Source organism: Lissotriton helveticus, chromosome 9 (assembly GCF_964261635.1).
Source record: "Lissotriton helveticus chromosome 9, aLisHel1.1, whole genome shotgun sequence".
Classification (NCBI taxonomy): Eukaryota; Metazoa; Chordata; class Amphibia; order Caudata; family Salamandridae; genus Lissotriton; species Lissotriton helveticus.
Window position 1 is genome coordinate 629,179,986 of NC_136070.1, and position 23,403 is coordinate 629,203,388.

The 23,403-nt window shown below is 45.8% G+C and overlaps 1 protein-coding gene across 1 annotated transcript in view; it reads left to right on the forward strand.

The window, feature by feature from the left end:
* LOC144781711 (cytochrome P450 2F2-like) overlaps positions 1-23,403 on the forward strand; it is a 797,810-nt gene that overhangs the window by 580,813 nt on the left and 193,594 nt on the right. Inside the window, exon 6 of the mRNA XM_078660686.1 lies at positions 14,495-14,671. Within this exon, the coding sequence (XP_078516812.1) occupies positions 14,495-14,671 (177 nt within the window). The remainder of the gene's footprint in view (positions 1-14,494; positions 14,672-23,403) is intronic.

Sequence of the window (23,403 nt, forward strand, 5' to 3'; positions counted from 1 at the left end):
CTATGTGCATGCTAATCCTTCTGTTCAGTTCCCTGTTTCTCTCTGTCCATTCACTCTCACAATTAGTATCTTCCGCAGTCTCACTGCTCTCTAAGTCAGTCTCTCTGCTCTCCCTCCAATATCTCTGCTCTCCTCCCAGACTGCCTGATCCCCTTTCCCATGTCCCGACTTTCCCCAGTCACAATGCCCAGACTGTCTGATCTCCCTGCGAGCCTCCTCCCTTTTATCTCCACTCCCTATGAGACTGTCCACTCTGTTCCTGTCTTAACACTCTGTAAGTCTCCCTGTTATACCTCAAAGACTGTCTTTTCTTACTCCCTGTCTCTCGGCACGCCTTATGTCTTTGGTCTCCCTGCTACTCTGTTCATACATCCTCCCAGACTCTGTACTCCCTCTAGTCTCTACACACATCTGTTTGCTCTCCCCATTATTTCTTTACTCTCTTCCAATCTCTCAATGCTAAACTAAGACTGTTGGTGCTCATTTCCAGCCTCTGCTGACACCCAGTTTATCTAACATACATAGCAGTCTCCCAGCTCCCCACAGTCTTCCTGCTTTCCCCAGCAATGCCATTCTCCCTCTCAATCTCTCACCTCTCACTTTGTCTCCCCATTCTTCCTTAGATTGTCTGTTCACCTTCCCTGTCTTGCCACTTTGCCAAACTCTTCTGACCCTGCCATGCTGCCTTGTCCTCCCTCAGCTACTCTGCCTGTTTTCCTTGCACGCCTCATCACTCTCCACACCAGTGTCTTTGCGTTCATTATTTTCTCCATTCGACCTCTTTCCCTCCAGGTCTCTCTGATCTCCCCATCCCTCAACGTTTCCTCAGACTATATGTTCATTTCCCAGTCTCATCACTCTCTGATCTTCCCCCGGTCTACCTGGTTTCACCTCCAGTCTGTCTTCTCTGCCCAACCGCTACCCTCTTCTGCCTCAGCTTGCCACTCTACCCCTAGTCTTTGAAATTTCTCCTCCAATCTGACCACACTCCCTCAATCTCTTGGCTCCCACTGCCAATCTGTGAGCTCTCCCCAGTATTTCTCTGTCCCTCCTTACCAGACCCGAGAATATCAGTGGGGCATCCTTAGTCACTCCATGGGCAAGAGCCAAAGTGGGAGTCCCTTGTCTGTTTCACTCACATCATGAGGCAAGGGATCAGCCTCTTTTTATCTCTACCACGCACCAGCCAGCATACCACAGCAAATAACCACCCACCCACCCCTGAAGGAAGGAGGAATTGGCAGAATTTTTTGAAGCAGAGAACAGGAGCTACCCAAAATTTTGACTGATTTACTGAGCCTTCCCCTTGGAGGGGTGATTTGAGCGGACACTGGTTAGGCAGGAGAGGGACTGACCTGCTGGTGGTCCTGGACCTCTCTGCCCTACCCCACGATGTCTGGAATTTGAACATTTTTAGGGTTTTGCTAGTGACAGTTACCCCGGCAGGGACGGAGTGCAATGTGAATCCCTGGTTTATGTGGAACTGCGGGTGTTGCCCATCCCTCTGAGTGAAGGAGAAGTTGCCCTACAGTGAATTCCTGGGTAGAGGGCATGGGCAATGGATATGGAAAAGGACCTGCTGGCACTTTTTCATTCCGGACTAATTCCAACTGTTTTATTTGTTGCATAATCTATGAACTGTTTTGCTGATCTTACTTACTGTATTCTCAGAACAATAATGGCTTGGACTGATCTTTCAAGTACATTCTGAAGTGTTACACTGTAATGGGTGGAGTCAACTGTTTCATTGCTTGCGCAATCGTTGACCTGTTTTGCTGATCTTATGTCCTGTATTTTTATAACAATGGCTTTGGCCAATCTTACTATATTCTCATAACAGTAATGTATTCCTAACTATGGTTATTATTCCTCACTGAGTCAGTGTGGCAATGTGAATGAAAGGCTACGTCCTTGGTTAAAACACATTAATTGCAGTTGTCTATCTCCTTGGGAGTCGTTTCTGTGGAGGGGCGGCGAGTTGCATGCTGTGAGCGCACTAAGGGGCCCACTATGATGTCGGGCGGATTGCCCCCGCCAGGCTGGCGGTAGCCACCGCCAGCCTAGCGGGGGCAATCCGCCCGACATCAGCGTTCGTTTTCCCCCGCCATATTAGTATGGCGGGGGGACCTCGGCGGACGGAAAGACCGTCCGCCGCTTTTCGCCCCGGTCGCCTTGCGGCCGGAGCGGAAAAGGAATAATATGGTGGCGGTGTCTAATAGACACCATCAGCCATATTACGATGGGCCTGCAGACAAGCCTTTCCGTGGAGGCAAAACCTCCATGGAAAGGCATGCGCAGACTCCCTGCGGGGGCCCGTTGCGGGCCCCCTGGGAGTCCGGGGGGTGGGGGGTGCACATGGGGGGTACCTATGGTACCCCCCCGCATTTCAAAGTGCATGCTATGAAATGCACAACGTGCATTTTTACCGTTGCGGCGGGCGGCGCTTTCTGAAACGCCGCCGCAATGGTAAAAATACAGGATGCGCCCGCCAGTGTGGTGGGCACATCCTAAATTATCAAGGCGGGACCGCCGTTCCTATGGCGAGCGGTCCCGTTTTGCACTGGGATGGCGGGCGGACTAAGTCCACCCGCCATCCTAATGGACCCCTAAATGTTCTCCTTTCCCGGCAACACCCACTCTGCCTCACCCAGTCACCCCACTCTTCCCGATGATCTGTCCTCTCTCCTCCAGTGTCTCCACTCACCCTCCCAGGCTCTCCTTTTCTCTGTCGCTCTGCTCTCCCCCCAGACTGTCTTCTCTCTGTCCCAACCCCTTCATTATCCTGAGTCTGTCTACTCTCCCTCCCAGTCTATCTGCTCTTCCTCCTAGTGGCTCTGCTCTCTCCCTGTCTCTCTACTTCCCTTCCCAGGTTATCAAATTTCTCTCAAAGTCTGCCAACTCTTCCTGTCAGTCTCTTCACTCTCCCCATCTCTCCTCCAGCCAATCTGCACTTTATCCACTCGCTCTTCTCTGCCTCTCAGTCGGTCTGTTCTCTTTCTCAGTCTCTCCGCTCATCCTATCTCTCTATTCTTCCTGTCTGCTTATACTTACAGTCTGTCTGCTCTGCCACACAGCCTGTCCTTCCCGCCTCAGCTTGCCTTTTCTTCCTCTACTCTCTCCGTTCTGACTGTAATCTGACTACTCTCCCCCAGTCTCTCTCTGTTCTCCCCAGAATGTCCACTCTCCCAGTCATTCTGCTATCTTCCTTTATCCACTCTCCCTACCAGACTGTTCACTATCTCCACCTGTCTCTTCTTTCCCTAACATTCTCTCAGTTCTGCATCACGTCTTCTCTACCTCCCATTTGGTCTACTTTCACTGTCTGTCTTCATTCTCCAGCCTGCCCTCTACTGCCTCAGCTTGCTCGATTTTACGCCACTCTGTCTCTCCTTCAGTGTAAAAACAAGGTCAGGACAACCAATATTTGCCCGGCGGTATCGCCTCTTTAACCCACAAAATATTAATCAATGAAGAGGCAGGCGCTGGAGACTGGAAGGCAGGAAACAAGGTTTATTCTCTCCGGAGGAGAACACATCAGTTCGGACAGCCAGTATCGTCACGAGGTGCTCTAACCGCATCTCTGAGGCCTGGCCTCTTATACACAGTTTATGAATTTTATTGCAGGTAACACATTCTTGCAATGCTTTGAAGTATGGAAGGACATCCTCGGAATCTCCCCTTCAGGCCCGTTCCCACACACATTTACAGTTGAAGTCCCCACCCCGGTCACAACAGGTGATGATCATCGCGCAGCTGGACATTCCGCCGATTCACGGAATGTGGGGGGTTGATCGGATCTCATAGGGTGGGGGCTTTGATCAACTCGAGGGTCCTTTAATGGGGGAAGCTTCCTACTGTACGGGGGGGGGCAATAAACAGCATCCGTAGAGCAAGGTGGCGGCCTGGGAACGAGGAAGACAAACGGGCACACAGGAAAGGGGGTTTGTATCAAAGGACCTGGGACCATGAAAGGAATGAAGGGAGGTGTCGCGCTGGGAACAGGATGGGATTCTGAGGCAGGGCTGCGCTGAAGAGGGGTTTATGACCCAGGGCATGTGAGAGCGGGGGTGGCCAGTGAGTGGGGGTCAGTGGTATGCAGAGGGTGGTTCTGATCGAGGCACCTAAAATGGCGGGTGCGCACGACAAAAAGTGGGGCATCAGGGGAAAAGGCAAGATGGCGCAGATAATGTTTACCAAACCGTACTAATTTTCCACAGTCCTCCCTTTAACATTCCCAAGACATCTTGCTGGCCTATTTCCTATCCATGTCTACTGTGGCGGTCATGAGTAAAAGAAGTAGGAACCCATGTGAAGGAACTGTAAACAGTACATTTAGAATCTTTCATTACGTTTAAAATCTTTCATCCTAGGAGGCGGGCCTATCGTTAAGCTCGTTGCAGGAAAGTCATAGTAATGCAATATCGGACAAAAACGATTCTGTAGTGAGAGCATTGGGTACATTTCATAGATGCTTATAGTCATTCGGAATATGGACTGATAGGTTATTACATATGTAAGTTCTTTTCGCATTCGGTTGGAGAACAATCAATACAATGGTGGCTGGGAGAGAAATGAGACGTAGTAAAAACGATAATCAGGGGTGTCATTGTTCGAAGGGGAAGTCCCATGGTCATGGACCATTATTAGTGAGTTCTCAGCATTCTTTGTAGTCTTCTGTTGGCGCTGTTGAGCACCGGCGGTGGAGCTATGGGTCCAGCTCTATTCTAGGTCCTGTGTTGCAGGGCATGACCTTTTTCTCGTTTTCCTGGTCAAAAAGGTCCTTTTTCGCCCTGTGTCGAGTCGATTGTCAAGGAGTTCAGGTGGGAGAAGGGGTGTGTGAGTAGTCCTTAGGGTAGGTCGGAGGAAAAGGGGATGGAGCAGGGCCAGATCGGGAACAGACCAGGGGGGCGGAAAATTTCAGGTAGGCGGGCCCATGACCGAGTTCAGAGGGCAGGGACTTTTCGGCACATGTTGATCATCGAGCAGGGGCATCAGATCAGCCCGTTCCTCTCATTTTGTCGAAAACAGTGCCTCGTCCTGCGATTCCTTACTGTTGCGGTCTCGCCTTGGCCAATGTCGCAGATGTCCCACGATCTGTAGTCAGGCCGCGTGCTCCCACATCCGGTCTTTCTCTCCTCCGACAGTGGTACCCTTAAATGAGTTTGAAAAGACAGTCTTTAGAGAATTGGCAGAGGAAGGTAATCACATAAGTCTATTTCTCTCCCAGCTCCAAGCAACTGAGAAACATCCGTTACATTGGGGTTTACAACCAACATATAAATAATGGATGATGGGCTTGCTGGATGTCCTATAACTTTCCTTCGTAACTATTTCTTTGGTGTTTGTTGGTGTTACATTCAGTGTCGTGGTACGAGATCTGGTACCTATTCGTTGCATTTTGTTTATTACAGTCACGTTAGTTCTTCTGGCAGAGACCCACTTTCCTAGTACGAGCCTTACGAAGCTATCCCGTTCTCCAGTGCTTTATATTTTACGAAAAAGTGCAACATGCTATCACCATGGTCTGACAGGTATCTTTCCGAGGAACGAACATAGGCTAAACAGTTTTCCATTCTACCAATGCATCCTACCTTTCAGCTAAACATTTTACTTTTAACAAGGTTTATTGCAACAATTTCTTCATTTCGGTCTAATCTTAACTTTGCAAACATCACTCTAATTTCTACATAGTCTCTTACAACCTGACTACTTTATTAAAAAAAAAACGGGGGCTTGCGATAACTATCCGACTCATTCCTTGGGGTGACCGGAGTCTTATGGAAAACAACTAGGAACATAGCAAACTGGGGTGAGGGACTATCGTCTTGCTTTGTGTCATGAGGGCGTTATCTAGCAGAAGGCCACAGTTCAGTTGGTAAGCGTTCAGTGACATTTCTCGAATTCTAAACTCTGTAGCTTGCTCATCAACAAATCATTTCTAGGAACAACGGCTGGCCTGTGTTAGTTGTAAGTCGACCCATCTCTTACAACCGGGGGTGAGGGACAGTTTTTAAACTCTCGTCCGGGGCAGATGATACAAAACTGGGGCGTTCTGGGAAGATGGGGATGTTTCGATCACCTTTACTGTTTGGGTATTGAGACAATTCGGGACGGGGAAGGTCGCGCTATCATAGAGGCCACTGACATGCAGTTCCCTTATTACGGGTCAGATTAGGGAACCTCAGTCGTCTTACCTGTCCTTTCCCTTTTGGCCAATTCTGGGTTTCATCGATATTTAGCAGAAAGGAGAGGTAGTAACATGGCATCAAGGTGATTTTATTTAAGACAAATTTGTGCAAATACTTGCGGTATTTGGAGCCAATTGGGTGGTGCACCAGGGGTGGCGGTTTGCCAATTAGGTGCTAGTCGTTTGGAAGAGTGAGAGTGTGGAGGAGAGAGAGAGAGAGAGAGAGAGAGAGAGAGAGAGAGAGAGAGAGAGAGAGAGAGAGAGAGAGATGTGCAACAATAGGCTAAATAGTACACGTGCGACATGGGGAGTGGCCGTGTATTAAGATAGGCTATTCCGTGCATTACACAACATGAGACATTACGGGTCTGTGTTAGAATTTCGAAAGCATGCAGTTTGGGACGGACGAGCATTAGGCCGGGTACAGGGGGACATGCATTGAGTAAAAGGCACCATTGTGTCGCACTTCTCGCACTCTCGGTCCTTTGACTAGTTAAGTCAACGCTTCAGTCACATAAAAACATTTTCTCATAGTTTCAGACATACGTGATATGTGCCCATTCACGCAACACGGATTGGGGGTGATCGGGTTTCATCATATCATACAACTTATTGGCTCTTTCGTTACAAGAGCAGTTTGTGGGTGTGCTTAGGCGCCACCTTGCAGCGTTAGTCCGCTTCATGTATCAGACATGGCGAGGCTTCAGACCTTCACCATACCTCAGTCGTGATTCCAATGTAACCTGTAGAGGGATGAAAGGAGGGGAAGGGAGGGGGACAACATTCGAGCATATCAAATGCATGGGCACGAAAGTCCTTTACTTACCACATACTCGTCTTATCTCCTCGGGATATAATCCCTGGGGTCTTGATTTCTGAAGCCAGGGGGGGCATCAGTGTGGCAAGGATGGCGAGCGATAGGTTGTTCACGAGGGAGACGGTCAGAGGTGCTTAGTGCGAGGTATCTAGTTTGTAGATGTATCTAGCTATCGGGGTCCTTAAAAATATTTTTTTTTTTTTTCAACGCTGTGATTGTCCTAAGGCATATCAGCTCGTCGGCCAACCCTGTTTCCTAGTACCTTTGAGTACCATACCCTTATAACATTCTATCATTTACACCACTTCATTTTACCCGTCCTCAGAAGTCGAGGTCCTTCTCCATGCATTAGTTCCAGAGCCAGTCGCATATTCGGGGGCAGAGTATCGTGCCTTAGAGTCGATCCTCCATCCGGGGCTGAGCAACCATCTTCTAATAACCTTAAAAAGAGAACAAAGCAGGGTGCACAGAAAAACTCTCCCATTGATCCCACATTTTAAAAACACATGCAATACCTGTTCATAGTTTGGAAAACCTTTATTTGCACAATCGTTCAGCATGTAGATGTGAGAATGCAATCGTATTTGGCCGGACACGGCGATGGCTAAAGTGCGTACAGTAGGGGGGGCTATTTTGCAGCATTAAAAACATGTAAAACGGTTTATTCATTCATTTGTAGGAAATAAAAAACGTCTATTAATAGTTGAGGGATCAAGGGGCATTCATTTCATAATTGGAAGCACAGTCGGACTAGTTGCAATCAGATTTCCTATGTGCATACCGTGGGCGTGTGTCGTAAGAACATCAAGTCTTATTAGCTAAAAACACCACGAGGTGTTCGTAAGTTCCTATTGATACCGGCGCCATTGTGGGCGGGGCCGGGTTAGTCCGGAAGTAGCATCAGGGACAGAATGTTTACCACAACCGGCGGTTGGACCAGAGTCCTTTTCGGCAGTTCAAAAAAAACTCGTGCTAACAGAAGGGGTGGCTATGTCGTGGTTATTTCGTTAGCGATCAAGGCAGTGGTTCCTCACCGGAAGCCTGCAGGGGCCGAGGGCTCCGGGGACTTTTGTAGAATCTTCAAGGCTGTGGAGATGCTGTCGGAGGTGGGGGCTCGTGCCCCGGTGGGCAAGCGTCCGAGTTACACTGCTGGTCAGAGTTACTTTAGCGGCCTAGACCCGCCTTCCAGGGGGCCCAGACGCCATTTTGAGGCCCTGCAGCAGCCTCCCTTCGTCGAGTCTGCAAGAGTGGAAGAGACCTTTTGGGGCGAAGAAATGGAACACTGTGTCGTAGGAGCAGGACATTCGGCTAGGGTGCAGCTGTGGCGCCCCACCTGGGGGGCGAGGGAGACTCGTTCGCGCCGTCTCCCTCTCCCGGTGCACTCCACGCTGCCCTCTTTCATGGGTATGCATGATGGCCACCCCACATCCCGTACTCCACAAGTACACTTGAGGGCCATCCCATGTCCTGTGCTGCGGAAGTATGGCCGGCGGCCGTTGCATGTCCCGTGCTGCGGAAGTATGGGCGTCGCGGTGCATGTCCTGTGCTGCGGAAGTATGGGCGCCGCCGTTGCATGTCCGGTGCTGTGCAAGTATGGGCGCCGCCGTTGCATGTCCGGTGCTGTGCAAGTATGGGCGCCGCCCGGCTGGAGGATTTCGGCGCCGGGCCGGGGGCTGGGAAACCTCCTATCCGGGGAGGTGGGAGAGGCTCGTCCGCGTCGCCTCTCCCTCCCAGCCCACCCTGTACCAATTTCAGCAGAGGTATTTGTGATGGCCGGACCGGGGCTGGGAAACCTCCTATCCGAGGAGGTGGGAGAGGCTCGTTCGCGTCGCCTCTCCCTCCCAGCTCGTGGCCCGGGGGACGCCAATCCCAGGAAGAAGGGGGTGGGAAGGCCATTTCATGCCGGGCCCGTGGTGCCTCCTGGACATCCCACTGGCGATCTTCTCGATCGATGGCTGTCAGCAGGCCCCGCCCCACACGTGCTGTGTGTTTCACCTTCCGGATGGGCGTGACCGGTGACCTGCGGCATTTCGGGAACTTCCGGAGTGGGGGTAGGTATTTTGTTTGGACAGGCATGTCTGGGTAATGGGGGGTTGTCTATGCAGGCCTGTAATTGCTTTTTCTTTTTACAGAGGGGGGGGGGGCAGCAGAGAGTGATCAGTCCCATTGCACTCGAAGTTTGAGTTCATTAATGGAATGTATACTAATCTGTCCGAGACTACTCTGTGTATTGTTTCTGTATGTTATCCGAGAAGGGTGGCTTTTTGTGTTGGGGAACAGTAGCGGTAGTACGGGGTTCGTCACCGGGTAACTTAGAGCTAGACTGGGTTTTCCCGTCTTAGCGTTGTTCGATCTATGAGGACTCAAACATGTCGCTGAAATCGGTCTGGCGAAATCTGTGCCATCGGGCATAATCAAACGTGGTGGTTCTATCTGGTCTGTCCGTGTCAGTCTGATTCATCTTTGTCTCACGCCTTTTCCCTTTCTGCCGGCCTGTTATTTCTGTCGGCCCTCTGCTCTTACCCTCGTTCAGTAGAGTCGGGCATTGGGCTTTCCAGTGCCCGGAATATTTACAAAAAGCACATTGGTTTTGCCCTAAGTCTGGTCGTCCTGTGCGTAGTGTCGGGGGATTGCTTTCGGGTAAATGTGTCTTGGGGTTGTCCTGTCGATATATTCCTTTACCTATTCTGACTTCGTCTCTTTTCTTTCGTTGCATTGCTTCTTTGCGCCACATACCGAGACTGTCGAGCATAATAGGCGTTGTCTTATTACTACAAAGGGCTATTTCTAACGTTTCTATTTTATCAAGATCGAAGGATCCTATCAGTGGCCACTGTTTCTCTTGATTTTCTTTGGTATACCTGTGCCACAGCTTACTATAGGCTATGGTAACTAATCCATACTTTGTGAACATGTCTTTATTAGGGGTGCCTTCCAGCGGAGCTAGATGGTCCACCTCTAATAAACGGTCCGGGCTGAACCAACTATCAATCAGTGGGGAGAAGACAGACATGACGGCTCACAACGAGGACAAAAAGTCAGCACTGCCTATCTTATCACTGCGTGCAAAGACTAGACAGAATATTTCTATTCTACGTTGTTTGCAGGCAGTGAATACCTCATGAACCAAAACAGTCAATAAACAATCAGTGGGGAGAATAAGTAGGCCCGCAAAAGGTCTGCGTCCTCTACCCTTTCACTATCTGCAAAGAGGAACCTGTTCTTTCCTGTTTGCAGACAGAGAATCTCCAGAAAACAATCCGCGAACAGTAGTTCGGGGTCAAAAACAATTAATCAGTGTGGGTTAAAACAATCAATCAGTGGGGGAGAAAGATAGGCACGCTGGCTGCGTTACCTATCCTTCACTCTTTGCAAAGAGAGAGAGCCTGTTGTTTCTCTGTTTGCAGACAGTGAATCTCCAAATAAGTCAACAAAGAGTAATACTAGTATTTTCCAATCAATTAATCAATCATTTCGCAATTCGTCGTGTTTACACGACCTTACCCGGACCGTATGGACAGTTTCTTATCTTCCGAATCCAGCGCCCGATCGTCCTCTTTTCCTCGTATTCCTCGCGGCACTCCTGATGGTTCCCAGTCAGGACCGTAGATCACTCGAGAGAGGTCTGTTCGGAACCAGTGAAGTTCGGATGATCGGCTGCCAGACGAGGGTCTATTGGGCAAGAGCTCTCCCGATCGTTGCAGTCGTTCACTCTGTCGTCAGGACCTCTCCCACTGGATCCACGTGTCGCTGATGGGCCCCACGCTTGGGACGCCAATTGTAAAAACAAGGTCAGGACAACCAATATTTGCCCGGCGGTATCGCCTCTTTAACCCACAAAATATTAATCAATGAAGAGGCAGGCGCTGGAGACTGGAAGGCAGGAAACAAGGTTTATTCTCTCCGGAGGAGAACACATCAGTTCGGACAGTCAGTATCGTCACAAGGTGCTCTAACCGCATCTCTGAGGCCTGGCCTCTTATACACAGTTTATGAATTTTATTGCAGGTAACACATTCTTGCAATGCTTTGAAGTATGGAAGGACATCCTCGGAATCTCCCCTTCAGGCCCGTTCCCACACACATTTACAGTTGAAGTCCCCACCCCGGTCACAACAGGTGATGATCATCGCGCAGCTGGACATTCCGCCGATTCACGGAATGTGGGGGGTTGATCGGATCTCATAGGGTGGGGGCTTTGATCAACTCGAGGGTCCTTTAATGGGGTAAGCTTCCTACTGTACGGGTGGGGGACAATAAACAGCATCCGTAGAGCTAGGTGGCGGCCTGGGAACGAGGAACACAAACGGGCACACAGGAAAGGGGATTTGTATCAAAGGACATGGGACCATGAAAGGAATGAAGGGAGGTGTCGCGCTGGGAACAGGATGGGATTCTGAGGCAGGGCTGCGCTGAAGAGGGGTTTATGACCCAGGGCATGTGAGAGCGGGGGTGGCCAGTGAGTGGGGGTCAGTGGTATGCAGAGGGTGGTTCTGATCGAGGCACCTAAAATGGCGGGTGCGCACGACAAAAAGTGGGGCATCAGGGGAAAAGGCAAGATGGCGCAGATAATGTTTACCAAACCGTACTAATTTTCCACATCAGTCTGTCAGCTCTCCTTCACTCTATCCTCTCTCCCCAGTCTCCGCACTCTCCCCGTCAATCTGCCATACCCGCCGCTCTCCCTACAGTCCCACCACTCTCCACCCAAACTCTTCACTGTCCTCCTCTCTTTGCTCTCAGTTTCTTCACTCTCTGCAGTCTGTACCCTCCCCCATTTAGCCTGTCCCACCACCTCCTTAGCTGCCCTCTCCCACTACTCCAAGCTCTCTCCTACCATCTGCAGCTTTCCCCAAGTCCCTGTTCTCTTCATGTTTCTCTGCTGTTGTCGCTGGACTCACTGCTCCCTATCTCTCTGCTCTCCCCAGACTGCACTTTATCTCTCCCATTCTCTTGCCCCCATTTCTGTCTCACCAAGGCTCTCCTCTCTCCTCCTGAGTCTATCCTTTTTTACCTCAGTCTCTCTTCTCCTTTTAACTGTTGTTATACTGACCTCATCAGCCTCTCTGCTCTTCCTTAGTCTTTCTCCTCTTCCTGCCAGTCTCTCCTCTCCCCCCATTCTGTTCCATTTCACCCACAATCTATCTGTTCCACATACCAGCCTCAGCTGGTCTCCTCACCGTCCACATCCATCCGCTTACTGTCCAACCTCTGTACTCTCGCCAAACTCTCTCTGATAACCCTACTACCTCCATCTGCCTGATCACTCTCAACCCTGATACGCCATCTCAGTGCTCTCATCCTTCAGTCTCTTCTCTCCTTTGCTCCATTTCACAACCAGCGTCTGTACTCCCCCTCTGCCTAGCCCCTCTCCCCAGCCCCGCACTCTCTCTCCCAGGATCTTACTCTCACCCTACCACCTATGTCTATTACTTCTCCTGAGAGCTTCCTCGTTCAGAAAGATCTGAAATCTCTGACCAGCAGGCCTGCTTATGTGACTGGTTAGTGAACCTTGCTAAATATGAATTTTTGTAGAAGGAAGCCGGTGGATCTGGTTGAATAATAAATAATCTTTGCTATTTAAACAGCTGCCTTCTAAATATCAGAGATTATTTTTTACTAAACTGGTGACTGGGTGCATAGACACCTCCTTTTAATAAAGACCTCCTTCACATTATTTATCCCTACAGCTGAAAAATAGTATATGAGTTATTCTATTCAGCCTGCAGCCAGATAAACAGTGAGATTTCAGATATTAATCAATAACAGAGATTATGTACTATATTGCTGTTTGCTGGGTAAACAGCAAAGATTGTGTACTATTTGGCTGGTGACCAAATAAATAGGCACTCCCTTGAATTATTACCAGTAATGTGCAGAAATTAGTAAAATTATATTTTTGTAAATATGGTACTCGGTGATATCTTGCCTGACACTTTCCACTATAGAGCATACTTCATATAAAAAGTTAAAGCCAGATGCCAGAAGGAGATGGAGCTGAACATGTATCTCGATTCTCGGGGAGACAATGCGGCAGATGTATCAAGATTCCATTTTGCGATTTCTAAATAGCGATTTTTAAGGAATCGCTATTTTGAATTCGCAAAATGGAATGTATGTAAAAAATCGCTAATTTTTAGCGATTCCTTAATCTTCCTTATTTGCAAATTCGCATTTTGCGAATTCGCAATTAAGGAATAATTTCCCATGCATTCCTATGGGCCAGGAGGCCCATAGGAATGATTGTGAAATAATTCTCAAATTGGGAATTCGCAATTTGCTAATCGCAAATTGAGAATTATTTCAAGGGTGCAGGGGTGTCTCAAAGACACCCTGCTGCACCCCTGAAATGTACATGTGTGTGCATTTGGCGCACATACATGCCCTATGGGCATGTGTGTGCGTCACATGCCACCTTCAAAAATGCCAAATTGTGCATTTTTAAAAGAATTCGCAAATTAACATCAACTTCAAGTTGGTGTTAATTTGCGATTTCTTATCCAAAATTCGCAATACCAAAATGCTACATACATAGCATTTAAGGAATCGCAAAAATTGCGATTCCTTAAATGCTATGGCAAAATAAGGAATCGCAAATTCTTGCGATTCCTTAATTTGTGAAAATTTGATGCATGCCAAAACATGCAAAAAGACCGTTTGCGTCTAGCAAAGGCTGAAATTCAGCGAATTTCGGCCTTTGCGATTCGCAAAAGGCTTGATACATCTGCCCCAATGTTACCGTGAACCTGTCTCTCAATTACAAAAATGTGCAAAATCATGTACTGCAAAATGTTCAGAAATTTCGTGTATTATGCCTAGTGATTTCAATTTCATTCTGGCCCAGGTATAGCCCTGCAGTTACCCCTGTGCCATCAGTGCACCTCTTTCTGTGAAGAGGATATAAGGCATAGATGCTTCCAATGGACTTTTAGTCCCTCCCTTCGAGTTGCATTGAATGGGGGGCCCAGTAAAATCACATGCGTTTTAACCGTTGTTCTGCTGTAACTCCATCCAGTACTGTAGAATTACAAGTTTCACAATTCTGGCTGAGTATCAGGAAATGGAATATGCTAGGTTTGCACCTTGGGAGATCCCTTATGTATACCCCACACTGTTTCTTAAAGGTGGTAGCTACTCTGACTCTCAAGTCCTGAGGGACATCACAGCGCTTGCTGAAGTACCAACATTATGATGATAGTTGTAAAGCGGTGAAAGTTCAGACTAGTATTACAAGAAAAACAAGATGACCTGTGAAATAATCAGGCCTTCCTGTAATGGTTATTCCATAGCCAAGCTTGTGAGGAGATCTTCCTCTGTTGACTTGGTCAAATTCTATTCTTTCTATTTTTTATGTGGCTTTAATAGTAGATATGTTGCCTGAGCATAGATAACCGATGAATAGCACATATTGAAGACATAACCTGATGTCAACGTAGTGCAAAAATACAATAATAAGTGACATAATCTACTCTTTCCTCCTTTCTTTCTAGCTGTATCACATGTTTCCAGGTATTCTACGTTGGCTACCAGGGCCTCATGTCCAGATGTTCAAGAACTTCAAGCAGGTGGGAGACTTTATTTCAGAAAGAGCAAAAAAGAACCAGGAGACGTTGGACCTAAACTGTCCTAGAGACTTCATTGACAGTTTCCTCATTAAGATGGAGCAGGTGACTATCATGTTAATATCTGAAGACTAGAAGGGCAGAGAGGGATTTTCATTTGGCATAAGTGATTGGATTGCTGGTTCTAGCTCAATTCCTTGTGGAAGCAGTAGGAGCTGCATTTAGCAAATTCAAAAAGTTTAAACAATTCGGATCTAATCTTTTCTATTCAAATTATCAATGCAACTGACAATCAGTTAGTTACCTAAAATGGATTTCTTTAATCATTGTTTCTTAAAAGTTTGTGGAAAGAAGTATTGTGCATTGGAAGACACCTTTAAATATACCACCTCATAGAAAATGAAGGATAGACGTTTAAGTTTAGGTAACAATTTGAAGCCTGTTTGTTGCCAAAAGAGGGCTCAAGGGTATCCGTGATACCACATTATTGTACATCTTTGGAGGTGAGCTTTAGAGGAAAATGGAAAGGAGTTCAACTCGTGGGATTTTCATTGATAGACATTAACATTGAATAATCTCTGCTCATGGGCAGGATCTATTGACAATCTAAAGAGGTTTTGAAACTCCTAATTAAGGAAACATTAGCAAAATGTACTTCTAAAAACACAGATGAATTAAAATCGTTAGATCACATAGACATAAAAAAAAGGTTACCATAATGTGCAACTCTTCTTAAAAGAAAATACAGGTCATATCCAAGGACATAAGGTCAGATAGGATGAAAATAGCAACAGCCAGCATCTTGTCTCCCCCAGGATGCACTGCTCAGTCTGCAGGCGAGTGAGACCCCAGGACAACTCTTCAGCTACCAACTCTACCTCTAAAGTGGATGATGTACATTTTTAAAAACGTACTGAGAAGTCTTCTTTTCATGTTGTTAGTTAGTGACAGGACAATACAAATAAGGACTTTATTCATCAGAGCTGGATGAGGGTTCTGTGGCATCCTGCGTCGTGGAACATTGGAGGGGCTCAGAGTATGGGCACTTGAAGGGGGCTGTAAGAGCACTAGTAGTGTGAGTGCGGTGAAAGTTTCTTATTGGACAAATAAACCTATCTTCTCAGCACACCATTGTGTAAGGCCGCATCTTTTGGAACTGTTATAGTGGCGACGTGCAGAGGTTTGAACCTGAATGGTTATCCACAGCCACCAAAGCATACCCAGATCTGGCAGCTAGAACTCCATAAGATAAAGACATTTCCAATCCAATTTTCTTCCATGGAGCATTCATCTTATCCGTTACCACTGGTGGGTATGTCACAGTCTTATGACTTATTGCTCCATTCACATGCCAAATAGTCCTAAATACTATGTTCCACTTTGCAGTCCATGCCAGGCCACCAATATTCAGATCTCAAACTACACTTGATTGCACTCGTTCTTGAATGTCCATCGTGTGCAAAATCAAAGGCATGGTGGCCTTGCATGGCTTGATAAGTCTTACTTTAGTGTATACGCTCCTAAGATCCTTGTATTAACAAAAAATAAAAAATAAAAGTTGACCTTCAGGCTTCAGAACAGGTAGCGTTCTGTGAAGAAAATAAGATTAAGCATGAGTTGCTTAACCTCTTCTGAATACCCGTAAACAGATAAGGGCGCAGAAAGTTGGAGAAATGGAATCTCAGACTTTGGGTGCACAGCCAGAGAGTGACCATGATATTATGCGTGGTAGGGCCCTTGCAGTTCTGAGCGGACACTAAATAGAAATTACATAATTTGCTGATAAGGTGTGGTTATGAAAGTTATGATGAAAATGTGTTCAGTGTGTGATCGTATGCTGAGGAATATAGATGTCTGTTACAAGGTAACGTGTATGGCATATTCATCTGTATGCTTGCAGGCTGGGGAAGATGATTCAACTGGCGATGAGTTAGGGACACGTCCCCTGAAGAAACAAGGTAGCTCTCCCTAAGAGTTTATAACTCTACCGCAAACTGCTCGTGTGTGCTACATGTGCCCCAAATCGATGCAAAGCAGTCTGTCCTTGATGTATGTGGAGTGAAAGCCCCACTCCAGTCCATGCACAGCCATCAAAGAGATTGAAGGCTCTGAAGATGAGCATGTTCGAAAATCCCCCCAAAACCCACAGGTAAGGCTGAAAGAAGAGATATTGCATTGCACGATAACACAGGGCCATCATCTATACAAAGTAAATGCTAAAGGTAGTGACAACCGGGTATGAAAGCAGAAACGTACTTACTGGCAAGTGAAGTGGTATAGGACCTCAAAATCGGACGAGACGACTAGGCCCAATAAACGGTGGTGTTGGGTGGAGAGGTTGCCGGTCCTTTTTGTGCGAAGAACGTTGTCTGAACAGCATGTGCTCTCAATGGCAACAGATCGGAGCACAAGGTACTATGCTGCTATATTTCTGAAGCCACCAGATTTGTTTGACAGAGCATAGAACTAGAACATTGGTGCCTGGTGAGCTGCATGGATCAAAATGATCCATGACTTCATAGATGTGCTAGAAGAAGAAGACGAGAAAAAGACCATTAAATATTTGAAAAACCTTGCCTGTGATGAAGTGAAAGAAGTGCTAAAGATAGTCTCACAAACTGATGCAACATCGCAGTTCAGTTTGATGCCGAATTTTGACTACGAAAGGTACATCTTCAACCAAGCATGACAACATGCTTGTGAAACGATAGATGAGTTTGTTGAGAGACTTGACGCACTTATCAAATACTCTAAATTCTGTGACTTCAGTGATGAAGAAGCCATGCAGCTCAGAGTCATCAATGGTTGTCTTTCAGACTCTTTCAGAAGACACATGCTGAAAGAGACATTCAGTTTAGAGACAATTTTAATGGCTGCAAGAGCAGAAGAACTGCAGATCGAAAAGCTGCTGATATGGAAGCAGGAACAGCACACAATGAATCAGCTTTGATCAAGAAAAGGAAGCATAAGTAAACAATAGATGCACACAAGTCGTCTCCAAAGAAGAAAAAGTTGTGCTTCAGTCATGGGTTTTCGTTTTCCTATGTAGGTAAATGTCTAGATATAGGACTAATGTGCAAAGGCTGTGGAAAAGGAAACCATTTTCTAACAGTTTGGAGACCAAAAGAGAAACCAAGTGTGTCACAGTGGGTAAAGAAAATGGACTTCACAAGGTTCCAGAAGCATTCTCGTCATGCCCGCAAAGCCAAAATTCAAGATCAGTTACAACAAGTAGAAGCTAAGAAATCAAGTTCATTGTATAAAGACTACTCAACGGCATTATCAAGTGCTAGCGAAGAAGGGAGATGGGCATTGATGATATCGACTAAGAAACAACATGCACATGTAGGATTAGCTGCTTACAAAGAAGACCAGAAATCAAAGAAGAATCACCAATGAAACAACAAGGTTCCTTCAGATGCTGTCCTAAAATTACATTAAAGTTGAATAGTCTCCTTATAACCTTCATTATAGACAGTGGCTATCTCTTCAAACACGAAGGTATACACATGAACTGCTTCTAAACCATTACAGAGTCAAAGGTCGTTTATTGCAACCATACAACATAAAACAGTGTCAGTGCAAGCACGAGTGGATGCCTGCTCAGCTTTGCCACTGCTGTAGACAAGGGACTGATATCTCTCAAATACTACCTCTGTGCTCAATCTGAAATCGTGAATCAGTTCCCGTCATTGTTTCACAACCTAGGATGACTCAATACACTGAAAGTGCAGCTTCTTACTTAAGAAAATAATTTCAAAAAGGGGGGTGGTGATGGACAGTAAAGAATTGGCTTGGTAGTTTGGTCTGCCCTGTTCCCATGATGCACTGGGCCAGGGACAGACTAATTTGCATGTAGCCAGGTTCTGAACTGGGATGGTGCAGTGAGCTAAAAAACGGTGATGGATCAAGCTCTGATCTGTTGACTGGGTAGGAGTGTTCTGATTAACTCAGATACTCTGTCCATCACCACCGCCTTTTTGAAATTATCTTACTTAAGAAGACATTCACCTTGTTGCCCAACAACACCGCAGAGACATTTTTCACTTACAAGAGGGTGTTGAGAAAGAGCTAGAAACACCGTTAAAGCATGACATTATCGAAACGCTCCACCTTTCCTACACCCTGGGTCTCGCTCATAGTAGTAGTGCCTCAAAAGAACAGTGGAGGTTCAGTGATCATCTGTGTGGAATGAGCCGAGCCAATAAAGCACTCAAGAGAGAAAGACATCCTGGATCATGCAACTGAACGGAACCAAAGTCTTCTCCTGTCTTGACCTGAACAAAGGATATCATCAACTCAAGCTGGAAGAGAACTGTGGGTACATTGCTACTTTTTCAACTCATGTTAGTTTGTTCAGATACAAAAGACTGAGGTTTGGAGTGTCTTCGGCTGTGGATATATCTTAGGATGTTATTCACTGAGTAATTCAACTGGTTACACATGCTTTTAATTACAGTGATGACATACTGGTATTCAGGACAATGTAAAATGTGCCAGTTACTTGCAGATAGAGGTCTCACTCTGAATGCCGTAAAGTTTGAGTTAAACAAAACCAAACTTAGATTCTTTGGGCAAATACTCTCTGATGGGGGAGTGACTCCTGAACTGGATAAGGTGCATGGCCTGTCATCTACTTGCCCCCTACAAGATGTAACCATGCTGCAATCCTTCTTGGGCATGCCCAGTTATTGCTCAAGATGCATTTGTGACTTTGCTACAGTGAGCGCCACATTGAGAGACTTATCAAAGCCAATGCCTCATTCCAGTAGTCTCCTGTATGCGCCCAAAGTTTCAAAGAAATAAAACATACGATTGGGAATACAACCGAAATGGCCTATATTGACCCCAAGTTACATAGCGAGATCACAGTAGATGCAAGCATGGTGGGGCAGGGGGCTATTCTTGCTCAACACAATGGCCCTCCGAATGCTCAGAGACACATTCTGGCCTATGCCAGTAGAAGTCTGTCTGAAACAGAATGTACTTATTCTCAGCCAGGAAAGGAGAGTCCAGGTGTAAAGTGGGTCTGAGAACATTTTCATGTGTTTATATAAGGAAAACGCTTCACTGTTATCACTGACCATCAAGCGTTGTTCACTATCTTTGGAAACTAAAAAATCAAGATGACCCCACGTATCGAGAGGTAGGGGTTGTGACTGTAAGAGTATGACTATGCGATTGTACAGAAGGAGGGGGAAAGATCAAAACCTCACAGACTACTGTTCACAAGCACTGCTGCATAGTAACAGTTCAAGTATAAAAGAACAATGATACGGAGGACTAGATGTGCAGTTTTTATTAACGTGTAGGCAACAATCAATTACCCTCACTAGTAGTTCAACAATCCTACAAATCTAAATTACCAAAGTTGAAATGGGGCACACATACATAAATGGGATCGATCTTCAACTGAAGATAATAAACAATTTGACATATACACAAAGTAATACATACATCAAAACATAAATAAACACCAAATGATGTTGCCAATGCCCTAAAAATCTGTTTGTTGTCTGCCTATTTATTTAAGGCAGTCCACTGAAGGTAGCCCAAAGGTTTGTGCGCAGAGGGAACACAACTCTATTTCCACTCTCTAGTGTCACACAATATACTATTATGAAAAACTATTTTTAATTTATAAGAAGTATTCCTCTAACGAAGTATCTTCGACGCGGATGCGTTTCAGCCACTGTAAACTTAACAGCCTCCTCAGGACGAGGGCAAAGGAACAATAATCCTCTGGTTCTGTCATGATCTTTATCACTGAAAAGCTTCTAGCTGCGCCTAATGGCACCTGGTGGGCGCTAAGGCTCAAAACGACCTCCCTTCACTCTTGTGATGGTAAGTCTTATCCAAATAGAATTGGATTTCCAAAATGACAACCGCTTCCCGGTCAATGATCAAAAAGTCTGAATCAATCAGATGTAACGGTCCCTTTCTTCACTCTTCCGTTCAACATCCAGAGTGGCTGAAGAGTATCTCAACTTCAATGTGAGATCCAGTATGCCAGTAGCTCTATCCATGAACAGATATTTGCTGCTTTCATTGCTGCTACCAACGCAAATAAAGACATGCTCATTCCCAAAGACCTCCTTACAACACAATTTGGGGAAAAAGGAAGTCAACCCTTTGCTGATGATGTTGGATTTCACAAATGTACAAGATGAACTATCAGGCACTCAAGAAGGTATCATATGGAGAGACTCGCGAATCATCATACCTGAGAGCATGAGACAGCAAGTCATTGAGCAGGCCCTTGAAGGACAACGTGGCATTGTGGCCCCCAAAAGAGGTCTAAGTGACCGAATGTGGTTCTTTCACCGAAATAAACGAGTTGAGAAACAACTAAAGGCATGCCCCTTTTGTAAATGTCTATCTCCCAAATTGACACAGCATCCATTAACAATGTCTGACCTTCCTGCGCATTCTTTGGAGAGAGTTGCAGTTGACTTGTTTGGGACCCTAGGAACAGGATATCATCTCATGATTGTCATGGAAGAATATTTGCACTTTCTGTTGGTGGAAGACTTATAATTGACAACTTATGACAAAGCCATCGAGCAGCTTGATGACATCTTTGCAGCTTGGGGCATCCCCGCTATTCTCAAATATGATAATGGCTTGCATTTCAATAGCAAATAATTCAAATAGTTTCTTGCTCGACTGAATGTCAAGCATCAAATGAGTACACCTCTCTGGCCAGAAGCCAATGGTGTTGTTGAACGATTCATGGGTACCCTCAAGAGGGTAATTCAATGAGCAACAATAGTAGGAATCAATACAAACCAAGCCATGTGACAAGCCCTTTGTGCCTATCGATCAGCTCCTTATTCCGCAACTGTTAAAAGTCCTGCCTCCGTGCTATTTGGGAGAGCCATAAGAACCAAACTACCGCAATGGACATCAGACCAATCGATGACTGCTGATAAGGTTTGTTCAAACAAGAAAGGGGAACCTGCCCTGAATGGTCTAATAAATGGCCTCAACGAGGTCCACTATATTGTGTGACGTACCCAGAACCCACGAGGGATACTTCAGAAAAACATTGGCTCTGATTTATCAAAATTAATTTTTTATTTTAAAGTTCATTTTTCTTATAAATAAGTTGAAACAATCCAATGAATAAATATATACATATATAAGAGAGCAGCAAAACAAAATTAACGGTGGTTCTTACTCCACACAATCATATCAACTCCACACATACTTAGACATTCATACATCACACAACACTATGCAGGGATGGTCTTTGATGGAGTGGAGACCGATGGTTGGGTATCCTGGTTGGTTCAGGGAGTTCCAAGGGAGGAACAGACGCCAACACGCATTTCGGTGTGTGGCCTCATCCGGGGCTACACCTTCATCAGGGCAAAGTGAAGTGGAGCAAGTGGAACCACAGAGAAGATGGATGATCTGTATAGGGCAATATGTTAAAAACATAATTTTAGAAAGCATCCCTGCAAGGGTTCGGGGTACATTAATATTGCATAATAAGATACTACAATGATGATGACATCCTGATTGCCCAACAATGCTAACTAGGTCAACAAACAAAATTGAACTAAAAAGACAATATACACATATATACATATTAACAAAAATAATAATAATGAACAAACAGAGGGGTGCAAAACAAAGATTTATTCCGCAACTGTTGAAAGTCCTGCCTCCGTGCTATTTGGGAGAGCCATAAGAACCAAACTACCGCAATGGACATCAGACCAATCGATGACTGCTGATAAGGTTTGTGTCACAGACACTTCTTGAAAGTGCAAAATGAAAACACGTGCAGAGCAGCGCTGACACGCCCAGGAAACAGCCTTCAACAAAGGGGACTGGGTACTGGTCGACGGAAATGGAATCAGAAAACAGATGCTCAGTTTGCTGTCAACCCCTAGAGTCCATAACGCAGGACTCGTCACACTTTGAACACCTACCTCGATGTTCGTCAGCTCCTGAGAGCACGAGTGAGGAGACCCTATCTAAATGTCCAGATCAAACGTCTGAGCCTATGTCTTCGGTCCATGATCTAGGTGCACCCCAACTGTCTCAAACCACCCGATCTGGCAGACCGGAGCGAGAGTCTCAACTAGCCATTGAGGAACTATGATGCTAATGCTGTCAGGACTTTTTATTTAACAAAGAGGGAGCTGTAGTGTCGTAATATACATTGTGGGACCGGGCAGACTCTTAACAGGAATTATGTACTCTTCTGGGAGGTGTTAAGGTGTAGTTATAAAAGTTATGTTGCAAATGTATGCAGTGTATGATGGTATGCTCAGGAATAAAGTTGTCTGTTATAGAGCCCCATTTGTGATGTATTCATCTGCATGTTCCCAGGCTGGGGAAGACGCTACAGGGTTCATGGTACATTTTTTGTTGAACACAGATGGCTTGATTCACAAAAGTAATCTGAGACAAAATCCTAACTTTACGACTTTCGGTATTCACAGAAGGCATTTAGGAGTACTAAAGTTAGGATTTTGTCTCAGTTAAACTTAAGTTTTGGTCTTAAGTTAAACTTAAGACAAACTTAAGTTTAACTGAGACAAAATCCGAGTTGTAAAGTTAGGATTTTGTCTCAGTTAAGCTTAAGCTTTTGCTTTGCAGAGTGGCGATGGGAAAAATGTTACAAATGGAATTAAAGTTTAAATGTACTAGTGTTTGGGAAAAGGGTGGCTCTTAGAAGAGTCTTTGTTTTTATTGTGTATAGAAGATAGCTACAGTCTTTCCAGTTGTTAATAAACACACGGTTGCCTTTTATCTGTGAAATTAACTCCATCACTTCTATATATGCCATCTATGTCAAATCATAAGTTGTTGTTGTAGATGGA